This window comes from Leptodactylus fuscus, chromosome 3, assembly GCF_031893055.1.
Source record: "Leptodactylus fuscus isolate aLepFus1 chromosome 3, aLepFus1.hap2, whole genome shotgun sequence".
In the NCBI taxonomy this organism is placed as follows: Eukaryota; Metazoa; Chordata; class Amphibia; order Anura; family Leptodactylidae; genus Leptodactylus; species Leptodactylus fuscus.
The window spans coordinates 111,730,145-111,742,316 of NC_134267.1; the positions used below are offsets into that span (position 1 = coordinate 111,730,145).

Consider the following 12,172-nt stretch of genomic DNA (forward strand, 5'->3'; position numbering starts at 1 on the left):
TTGGATCTTTGTTTCCGTTATGTTGCTGATATGCTAATCTTCTGCCCAGGAAAGATTTTTTTAAGGTTCTTAACATCAATTATCTGGGTCTCTATTTTACATCAGAGGTCAGCATATTATCCCTGTCATTGTTGGACCTGAAGCTAACCAAGCAAGCAGTTGGTATCATATGTACTCTGGTCCATAGAAAGGACACGACTATGTGCAGATGGGAGGGGCCTGGATTTTATTTGTATCTCTTTTATTTTTATATAAGATCGCAGCATATTGCAGCTCTGTATGCCATGAGTAAGGGTCTATCCCGAAACACGTAGGCTTCTGCTACTACTCTTGCTGCACACAGATTTTTTAATGTAGAAGCTACGAGTCAATAAAAGTTAAGTTTTATTTTATACGGATACCTGACTGCAGTGCTGGATTTTCTTCAAATTTGCTTCCATTTGACCTCATCTCAGCCGAGAGAGATTTCCTGGCACCGGTCTAGAGGTTCCACGATTCACGGCAACCAGCAAATGGACAGAGTGAGTGCATGTGGTTTTTCACCTATTTTGAATTGTATGTCACTTTGGATGAGGGCTGTAGCTATCTTTCTAGTTTCGGACTTTTCTCTTTTGCATGAGTTGAGAATTAGTTGCGGCTCTCCCACCTTTGATATTTACACACTCTGTGCTGTTATTCAATCACTCAGTGTTTAATTTTGGATGATCTGAGGATGCTCTGACAGCTCACATCTTCCCTTCCCATGGTTATCAACACACCCCTGATTATTCTTGGTAGCCAAGGTCACATAACTGTGGATATTGCACACCACATGATGCTGGGAGTTCCCAACGAAGATGTGGCATCTGATGATTTGGATTATAGTTATTACCCACCATAGTATGTACCTCTTATATAATATTTAATTGTGAATATACCCTACTTACGCCAATTTTTATTATTACACCTAGGACCAAGCCTGAAAAAACTCATATTTTTAAACAAAATGTTGCAAACTAATCTTTTTGGTCTTACAATTTTTTCTATACCTATATATTACATGGCATTGTGCTGTATAAAACCAGTTCCTTGAGTGATTCTTATAAACTGTGGAATGGTTAGAGAACCCCTCAACTAACACCTCCACCATGTACATAGAGTGTGCAGTACCAGCGACATATAACTATTGATGATTGGGGCTGACTCAGCCAGCTGTAGGGGGTTCAGCGTCAATAAGATGCCAGCTCTGGAGAAAAGCCTTTGTCCCACTGTTATCAAATGTGGTCCACATACTTTGCCATACTATCGGCATGAATGCTATTACAAAGCAGTTTTCACTGCCTCTAATATCGATCCTGATTAATGAAATGCATAGGGTCTAATCAATCTAGTAGGTCTATAGTTTAGACCTTGAGTGTTTGTTTCAGTAAATGAGGAAGTCTGACCCCATTTCCCATTTCCGTTGTGGGGAGAGTGTTACCCCTCAATATACCTAAGACTGTGTGAGTGTGATCTCTGTAGATGTTAAGTCTAAAAGAATGCTGGGAAAGTTAAAATCTGAAGCCATCAGAGTTGTGAATAAAGAGCTGGACTACATGAAAACCAGTACAATCTACAGCATGTAATGTCATTCTATGTAAACCTATTGCACTCCATGCATTTAGTATATACAAAGATACCAACATGGAATGGGCTCATACAGCTCCAGTTTTAGGACCTTATTTATTATAGGGGTTGTCCCATATCAAGGATCCTATCTATCCTGGTAGCATATGTAAATTGAAACCTTTTCCTAAGTATTGCTTTAGAAATGCTGATTTGTTAGCCTGTTATGTGAATTTATTCCTCCTATTATTTACACAGCATTGCTATAACCATGGACCTGGGAGATAGGGCAAGTGATGTCACTCACTCCGCTCTTGCCGGCTTCAGCTAATTGCAATTTGCTGATAAAGCCAAGTCTATCTCTCTAAGTAAACACACAGATAACACAGAGTACACCCTGTACACGAATCTGCAGATTATCTGACCTGCAGAAGTGTTGTGTCCTGTACAGCAGGAGGGAGGGAGAGAAATACCGGAAGTGAGAAGCAGACATTGTACCAAACAAGCACTCTTATCTCTTGTTCTCCCTATTTTCTCATAGATTGTTAGCTCTCACAAGCAAGGCCCTCACTCCTACTGTTTGATATGTAAATTCTATGTCACATTATAATATCAGTAATTGTCTGTTCTTGAACCTTCTGATTTGTAAAGTGCTGTGGAAGAAAGTTATATATAAAGCACTATATAAAGATGTTATTATTGTATTGCCTAAAACCTAATATCCTAATATAGTGTTATCACTTAACTGTTCCCTAATTTTGTTTCCGCACAGCTGCACTCTGTCTTATAGACTCATATATCCAGTATAGGACCAAGCACAGTAGTATATATTATAATCCACAGGACTAACGCCTAAACTGAAGACATGAGAGAACACCAAGGCACAAACCATTACAACACGGTATTATTAAATATTATTTTGCACAACGCTGCATTACACTAATGTTCTATATACGGTATCTGTAGGTACAGTACAATTTAAATCTATTCCCTATGTGTAAAACATAATAAATGATATTATTATATTATAATTGAGGCATCCAAGGATTTGCAAACATAATTAGTTGAATCTGTTATGCCAGCAATCATTTTATATATATGATCTTCATAACATTCAGCAGGTCTCTCTATACATCACTAAATAATAACATGAAATTAATTAAAGGATGATGGGCTAATAATTAAATAATTGTCTCGCACTCTCTCTCTCTAATTCCAGACTCATTTTTAATATCAAACGAGGACTACTGTACAATAAATGTGCTCAGTGTACAACAGTATTTTCTTTCCATTCATATAACAATACACCATCTTGTGGTTATCATCGAGGAATGCAACAGCAAAAATACTCTGCATACGTTTCAAAAGTATAGAAATTATGATATTTATTTATGCCATGTTTAATATTGTACAGTGCCTTGCAAAAGTATTCACACCCCTAAGAACTTTTTTGCATTTATTTCACCTTACAGCCACAAATTTAAATACATTTTATTGAGATTTTAAGTGCTAGACCAACAAAAAGTAGCAGATAATTGTGAAGTGGAAGGAAAATGAAACATGGTTTTCAAAATTTTGACATTGTGTAGCACAGGTGTTAAACCTTAAAAACACTATGCAACTCTATGCTATATGCATATACTTTCTTTTAATGCTAATAGCATGGTTCACCATTCATTTGGCTCTTACTACATCAGTGATGATACATTCATCACTGCAAAGATAGACATATAACATTTGGAGTGATCAAGTAAAAATGTGAAAAGTGTGACTTGCAAAAGTATTCAGCCCCCTCCCCCCCCCCCCATCAACACTTTGTAGAGCCACCTTTCTCTGCAATTACAACTACAAGTATTTTGGGGTATGTCTCTACCAGCTTTGCACATCTAGAGAATGAGATTTTTGCCCATTCTTGCCCATTTTGCCCATTCTTCAAAATAGCTGAAGCTCAGCCAGATTTGAGCAATTGTTTTCTTCTTGACACTCTTCCATGAAAGCCAGATTTGTGGAGTGCACAACTTATTGTTGTCCTGTGGACAGATTCTACCACATGCGGATTTCTGCAGCACCTCCAGAGTGACCATGGGCCTCTTGACTGCTTCTCTGACCAGTGCTCTCCTTGCTTGATCTGTCAGTTTAGGCAGATGGTCATGTCTTGGTTTGCAGTTGTAAAATGCTTTCTCCATTTTTGGATGATCAATTGAACAATGCTTTTTGGGATGATCAAAGCTTATAATATATTTTTATAACCTAACCCTGCTTTACACTCTTCAACAACTTTATTGCTGACCTGTTTGATGAGTTCCTTGGTTTCCATGATGCTGTTTGTTCACTAGTGTTCTCTAATAGAGATGAGCGAGTAGTATTCGATCGAGTAGGTATTCGATCGAATACTACGGTATTCGAAATACTTGTACTCGATCAAGCACCACTCGCTATTTGAATGGAAAAATTTGATGCAGAACCAGAGTTGATTGGCCGAATGCTATACAGTCGGCCAATAAACGCTGGTTCTTATCCTACCTTTAGAAGTCTTCTCCGCGCTACAAGAAAATGGCCGCTTTGACTGTAAGTGGCCATTGTCTTGTAGTGCGGGCATGCGCAGTCAGCTCTGCCCAGGCCAGATGCCTGGCAGAGTGAATTCAGAGCCGGAAGACGTCGTGGGGACGCTGCATGGAGAAGAGTTCTCAGAGAATCCAGCACAACCCTCACTTGTGGACTTGGTAAGTTCAATTTGATCGAATGTCGCCTACCCCTAAAACGAGCATTTTTCCCCCATAGAGTATAATTGGATTTGATATTTGATTTGAGTAGTCGAATATTGAGGGGCTACTCAAAACGAATATCGATTATCTAGTATTTAACTACTCGCTCATCTCTATTCTCTAACAAACCACTGAGACCTTCACAGAACAAGTGTATTTATACTGAGACTAAAGTACGCACAGCTGGACTCTATTAACTAATTAAGTGACTTCTGAAGGCAATTGTGTGCACTGGATTTTATTTAGGGGTATCAGAGTACAGGGGGGCTGAATCCTTTTACATGTAATACTTTTCAGATTTTTATTTGAATAAAATTTTGAAAACCATGTATCACTTTGTTCTACTTCAAACTTATATGCTACATTGTGTTGGTCTACCACTTAAAATCTCAATAAAATACATTTAAGTTTATAGTTGTAAGGTGACAAAAGGGGTATGAATACTTTTGCAAGCCACTGTAAATTCACAGTCTCATTAGAAATCTACTATATAAAAATGTAGCAAATAGCGGAAGAATAAACACACAGAAGCCCTCTATGCAGTTGACATAGTGTAGCAAAGGAGTTCCACCCTAAAAACACTATGCAACACTATGCACCTTTCATAGACTTTCTTTTAATGCTAATAGCATGGTTAACCATTCATTTCGAGCTTACTACATCTATAATGATACATTTATCACTCCAAAGATAGACATATCACATTTGCAACCTGGGTCCTTCGTTCACCCACTGGCCACCAGTCCAGGCCCATACTACTGTACCAGAGCTGTGATACTACCTGCTTGTCAGTGAATACTAATTAAGAAGAATCCAGTCTCTGACACTTTCACGTCCATGTCTGAAGTGTCACAGGCAGAAAAAGGCTGAGCCCCCTGTTTCTTTAGTATTTACTGACACTGACTTTTCTAAATACTAATGAAGGAGGCTTTGGACCTCACTAGTACAGTTAGTCAATGGAGAGTGAGAGATAATTTTCACTGCAGCCCTCTCCGTTCCCTAAACCTTCCCACTCCTTCCTGCTCCAGGCACACATGACACATCCCAACAAAGTATCCAGAGCAGGGAAAGGGTAGGACCAAAGAACAGAGAGTTAAGTAGTCCATTCAAAATTGTCACTGAGGGGGACTGTAAAATGAGGGACATTCTACTGTATGGGGACCCTACAGTATTAGGGTAATACATTGAAAGCAATAGGGAAAAAAGCCTCCCTTTGATTTCAAAGGGAAGCACATGGATGCTGGCTCCCATTCAAGTCAACGGGAGCTGCTTTTTATGCGCTCATTCTGAACGTGTTTTTACATTCAGAATGAGCGCAGCGTAACTCCGTGTGAAGGCTCCCTTATAATTTGCTCCGATGAAGTATAGGAACCATAGGAAGTATAGGAAGCATAGGAACCAATTTAACATGCCTTGGACTCTTTCTGTTTTGAGCCCTGCTCACCACTTTCCAATGTGTGGGTTGAACAGGACAGAATCCTGGGCAAGCTGAGGCAGAAAACAGGAGCAACTTGCACCAGAAAAATTTAATTTCAGATGCATGGAACCTACCCATGGTGCAGCAAAATTATTAAGAGGCCAAAATGTACTATATGTGTTGTCAATTTAAAAATAATTGACATGGATGAAAGGGAATGGAAACTTACCTTTTCTAGCTGAGCATTTTTTTTTGACTTGTACAAGAATTCTCCAACAGCAACAAAGACTGAGAGCACCAGTCCAGCAGCTAAAACAATAAAAATTCCACCAATATTTTGTACTCCTAGAGCACTAGCCTCTTTACTCTCTTCTTCAGGGCAACCATTACCACGCCACCATTTTTCTTTCATCATATGGAGAATTCCCTCTTCTTGAAGCTGCAAAATGGCTATGGTTATTTTATCTCTGTAAGGAGAACCTAGAAATAATAAAATATATAAATATTTTAAATATTATTTAGATAATTATAACTGCATAGATATTTTAAGATCTAAAGAGTATTAAGTCAAGTACTAACAATAACGCACTGTTAGAGTAAACCTGCATTGAGAAAATAATGCAGAAAAAGGACCAAATCCGATCTTTTCCTTCAAAGATGGGAGAGTTTAACAATCGCGCTTCCACAATGGATCAGGAGTTGGATGATGGAGATGCATGTATACAAGTTCTTTTTTTGTGTTCTATATGTTATAGCAATTTACGCTTGAGAAAGGGTGAGTATATGCCCAAAACACATTGTGTGACAATTGCCAATAAAGTTTCCATTTCCTGATCCATTGTAGAAGTGTGATTCTTAAATTCTCCCATCTTTGAAGGAAAAAAAACGGATTTGGATCTTTTTCTGCATCATTTATACACCTTCAGCTGTGGTAGAATCAGCAGCACACCACTCAGACAGGAACCCTCTGATAAATTGGTTTTGATGCCTACTAAAGGGGCTGGGTTCTTCCACAACCTTACCAGGTGAGACTCTCTATTATCATTCACCAACAATTCATCTAATTAAACTGATACTAACTGACACTGATAGTTAACTTGTTCCATCATGACATCTTATCACAGAACATAAGAAAAACTATTAAAAGTGTCGAAATAGCATTTTGTACCACAATGCCGTAAACACATTAAGTGTTACTTAAACCTTTCTCCCCTTATGATATGCTGATCTCAGATGGGCCCATATGAATCGCCTGTCAGGTTTTAATTATTTCAAAAAACTTGTATAGGGTGATTCTTATAACAGTGACTGTCTATAGAGAGACCCTATATACAGCTGATGTAAATAAGAAAATCCATTCTGATAACTTAGAATTAGCCCCAGGCATTACCAGGGGAATAACCTGAGAGAGTACAGCCACACCTGGGCTTAGGAGCCTTAGGGGGCCCATAAGCATATATATAGGGAACACAATGATCACAGATGAGACTTGGCTTATAAATCAGGGAGGCCCAGAAGTCAATCTCACCACAATAAGGCTGATTAAACTTCTTTTATCTCCTTCTGATTCTGTTTCATGGCTCTCAGCTTGTGCATCATAAATGTATCAGCCCTGTCTTATAATGCACTGGAGCAAGACAGGTGAAGAAGATTTATAATACAAAGCCTTTTTGGATTCTTTGGGGTAGCCTGTGTCACAAAAGGGGCATGATCGCTATGTTGGGTACAGAAATGGAATGGGAATAATAGGAAGCTTGTGTGCACTGATATGTCGTGAACAAGTTTTCGTGGTGGTCTGGATCCAGAAAAGGAAGATGAATAGTAAATGTTGTTACTATGTATAGATGTACCGTAACAGATTGACAGTCTTGAAGATTGGTTATGCAGGGGCCCAAGCTGAGCTTTTGGACTAGGGCTTGTGAGTCTTTAGCTACATCCTTGGACATTACCCTTCAATGGCCATATTTCCACTTGACAAACTGCTTTATTCTAGTAAGTTATGTTAAAAGTGATGTTTGTGACGCCCCTAATAATGTGCAAACACTGACTTTTTTGCAAAGTAAGAGCATAGGTATATATAAGCAATAAAATAGCAATTACTAAAATGTTTAATTGTGTATACTGCATCCTATATAACTTATGTACATATTACAATTACATGTACAGTTTAGCCAATACAGAAAACAATACAAATGAAATATAGCAAGCAAGCAAAAACAGTGAGAAGATATGGCAACCCATACCGAGGTATGCATAAACCACAATTTACCTGCCAACATGTAGAATATTAATTATTATTTTTATTATTAATTATTATTATTATTATTATTATTACTACTATTACATTGTACTTTCTTGGGCAGCTGCTTCATAGTATATATTTACTGTACACTGACTGAAGCTAGGTCCATTGGAGACTCTGCTGCAGAAACCACTGAAAATCAGGCAAGAGAAGAGTCTTGCACTTTATACTGAAAAAAGCGGACACCCAATGGACACCTGAAGGACCCCATTATATTCAATGAGGCCCACAGGTATCCTCGGATAACCATTGTTTTAGCAGTCAGGCTCTGTGTCTTTCGGGTCCCCCAGCGGACATGAACAACAGAGAGCTGTGCGCAGATATGAACCTAGCCTGAAGAACCCATGGATTGCCATATATTCTAAATCACATCAAGTAAATAGCTGTCACTAAATATAAATCATTTACAGGATACTGGCTCTAAATGTTTTAAAATGAGGGTTTAGTAGAGCATATTATGAACTAGCTTTTATTGTGCTACTTTGCTGAATCCTCCGGCCAAAAATAATTTAATTCTTTTCCTTTCGTGACAACAAAGTAAAATGTTATTTATAGCTTTTCAAACAGTGCATCCAAAAAACAAAGGGATCCAATCCTCTGCAAAATCCCAGTGGTAAGGCTAGGAGATAATTCACTAAAGTTATATGTTTCCTTAAGACCTTATTCATGTTCTAAGCTTCACTGAGCTATTGATTAAAATGGTATTCCTAGAGCATAAAAATGATGTTATTGAAAGCACTTCTGACATGAAAGGAGACATCTTGAAAACGCCAAGCCTCATGAAGGAAGAAAAGTATTAAGATAACTGTTGAGGAAATGTCTATCTGCACTGTCTTAGGCTCTATTAGGCACATTTGCATTGTCATAGATTTAATTGTTTCAATAGGAAAAATAGTGACATTACAATGTCTGTAATGCAAAGAAACCTGGAAAAAGTTGTGACTTTTGTTCTAACTGAAAGCCATATCAATGAACAGAGCCCAACGTCTCACTTGTACAGTGCAGTTGTCATGCTCTTCTTTTGTTCTGGCAAAAGGAGAAGTTGATCCTATAGGAAGGAGAAATGTTAAGCCTGTAGCTCTACGTGTCATCAAAATTCAATTTTATGGATGTTATTGTGTCTTGGCTCTTTGGATCATTGAAAATAATCTCCAACACCTTTGATTATTAGTTTGCCAGGTAAGCACAATCAAAGTAAACCTACTTAATAAAGACATTCCACAGAAGGCGTGGCCTGTGGTACATGGAAGAGAATACACAAACCCTCAGCTCCTGGGTCCAATAGCTCATAAGCAGCACTAATAAGCAGTAACCAGCATTAATTTTAGCTTTTTGATTCTCTAACACTCTGGAACATCATTTGGGAGATGATGAACAACAGTGAACCAAAAAAAGAGTCCACTTAAACTGAATAAGTTTTTCCCAGCAATGGAGATCTACCAAGGCAATTTCCCCAAGGTGGGACTATTAAAGGATTATCTTATCTTATCTTATCTTATACAGGTGGTGAAACAGCATCAATATCTAGCAGAGTCTCGTTTAGATATTCAGTAGTGGTGAGTGATATACTCCTTCCCTCCGACCCACTTTGTTTCAGCAAGCAGCCTAACTCTCATGTATCTCTGGCTCTGTGTGAACCTTCAGTCTTACCAAATGCCTCCACAGTGTTCTCAGAGTAAACCAATGGGGATTTGCCTTATGTGCCATCTCCTTTATTGTCACTGACTCTTCAGTATTAGGGTGCTCTTCTTAGGTTTTGCTTCCTTTCTCCCAGTCTTATTTTTTGGCTAGGCAGTTGACAAGGTGTATAATTTTTCTTATTTTATCTCTCTAGGATTTGGGTTATGTATTATTATCTTATGTTTCTTTACACTTAGACATCTCACGCACTGTCATTGTAATGTATGATGGATGTCAAGGGATTGAATGTCCCCTTTAAGACATCTATGGCATGTAAGGAAGCTTGTTCTTCCATTGCTGATAAATCATGTATCCAGAAGGTGCATTTAAATGTAGAGGACAATTTCAGATTTTCTCATAAATGGTTTCCCCATGTGTATTTTGCCTCTGAAGTTTGTAAGACATGTGGGGTATCCATTGCTATTAAAGACTCAATAGACTTCTCCCTGGTTAATCACCTTACTGATAACAATTGTTACTATAAGATTTGAATGTATTATATTAACAATGGGTTGTATACATTAGTTGTGCCTTATATACCTAATTCTCAAAATGTGGAATTTATACATAAGATTCTAAAATTAGTCTCTCCACTGAAACAAGGTTCATTGATTGTTGCTGCCAATTTCAATTAAATCACAAGGTCATCTCTAGACACATCGTGTTTTCCACTCACCACCTGAACCCACCCCTCTTTCTTCCCTACTCCATAGGCATCAATTATATGCCATTTAGTATCTTCAGAATCAATCTGAAAGAATATTATATTTTCCTTCAACCAGTGGCGTAACTAGGAATGGCAGGGCCCCGTGGCGAACTTTTGACATGCCCCCCCCCCCCCCAAAACCGACGCCGAAGACCTCGACCGACCCCCTCCTCCGCACTCTATTATGTCCCTTAGTAAGCCCTGCACACAGTATTATCCCCAATATTGTCCCCTGCACACAGTATTAACCCCAATAGTGTTCCCTGCACACAGTATTAACCCCAATAGTGGCCCCTGCACACACAGTATTAACACCAATAGTGTCCCCTGCACACAGTATTAACCCCAATAGTGTCCCCTGCACACAGTATTAACCCCAATAGTGTCCCCTTCACACAGTATTAACCCCAATAGTGGCCCCTGCACACACAGTATTAACCCCAATAGTGGCCCCTGCACACACAGTATTAAACCCAATAGTGGCCCCTGCACACAGTATTACGTCCCACTGTGGACACCCATAAACAATTATTATACTCTGGGGTCTTTTCAGACCCCAGAGTATAATAATCGGAGACCCAGGGGGAATAAAAACATTAAAAAAAAAAACCCAGTTGCTTACCTGTCCCCCGGCTCCTAGGCTGTCGGCCGCCACTCTTGTCCTGCTTTAATGACGTCGACGTCACATGATCCAGGAAGCAGACCCGGGTCATGTGACGTCAGAGACATCAGACACGAATGGAGGAGGCCTGGCAGGATCGTGGAGAGGTAAGTAACACTGTTTGTTATGTTCCCTTACCTCTCCCGGTCTGACGATCATTATACTCGGGGGTCTGCAAAGTGAATGGGGCCCGTAACGGACTATTTAAAAAAAAAAAAAAAAAACGCAGCGGTAGCGGCTGTCACCGGGCCCCCTTATGGCCCAGGCCCTGTGGCAGCCGCCTCCGCTGCCTCTATGGTAGTTACGCCCCTGCCTTCAACTCCAGGTGTATACACGCATAGACTACTTTTTAATTGACCAAGCCCTACCCTTGTTTTACCTCCACTAAAATTGTATCTCTGTCATGGTCTGATCATACCCCTGTTTATATGTCCATATCAGAATGCTGCGATTCTTCTCCCTGTTATGTTTGGTGCTTTAATAATTATATTCTTACTCACCCAAAATTTACCCCTACCACACCTCGAGCGCTACGCAACTACCTCCGCACAGACGAGCCTCTGGCAGAATCAGCGTTGATTGGCCGAATGCTGTACACTGGCCAATCAACGCTGGTCAATTCATTCCTATGAGAAAAAGTCAGCTCCCTCATACCAGCAAGCTGCCAGCTCTCCCGACTAGCAAGGACGAGCCTGCTGCAGAACCAGCGTTGATTTGCCGAATGCTATACACTGTATAGCATTCAGCCAATCAACACTGGTTCTGAATCTGAATTACTGTGAATAGGTAGTAGTATTCAATCGAATACAAATATTTTGAATACCATAGTATTCGATCAAATACCTACTCAATCGAATACTACTCGCTCATCTCTACTCAACACTTCTAAATCATTCCTATGTACAGTTTCAATTGCAACAATTGTTTCCTTATAGGAGCTTGGATGGTGCTGCTCCCGATTTAGGACTCACTTTTACCTATCCCATCAAGATTAGTTGCTACTAACTTTGCTACTCTTTTGCATTTCATACAACAACTTCTCAACATATAATAAAAT

General features: G+C 39.3%; 1 protein-coding gene across 1 annotated transcript in view; it reads right to left on the bottom strand.

Moving 5' to 3' along the window:
• Positions 1 to 12,172, bottom strand: part of GRIK2 (glutamate ionotropic receptor kainate type subunit 2) — a 627,159-nt gene that overhangs the window by 25,744 nt on the left and 589,243 nt on the right. Inside the window, exon 16 of the mRNA XM_075268133.1 lies at positions 5,996 to 6,246. Coding sequence (XP_075124234.1) covers positions 5,996 to 6,246 — 251 coding nt within the window. The remainder of the gene's footprint in view (positions 1 to 5,995; positions 6,247 to 12,172) is intronic.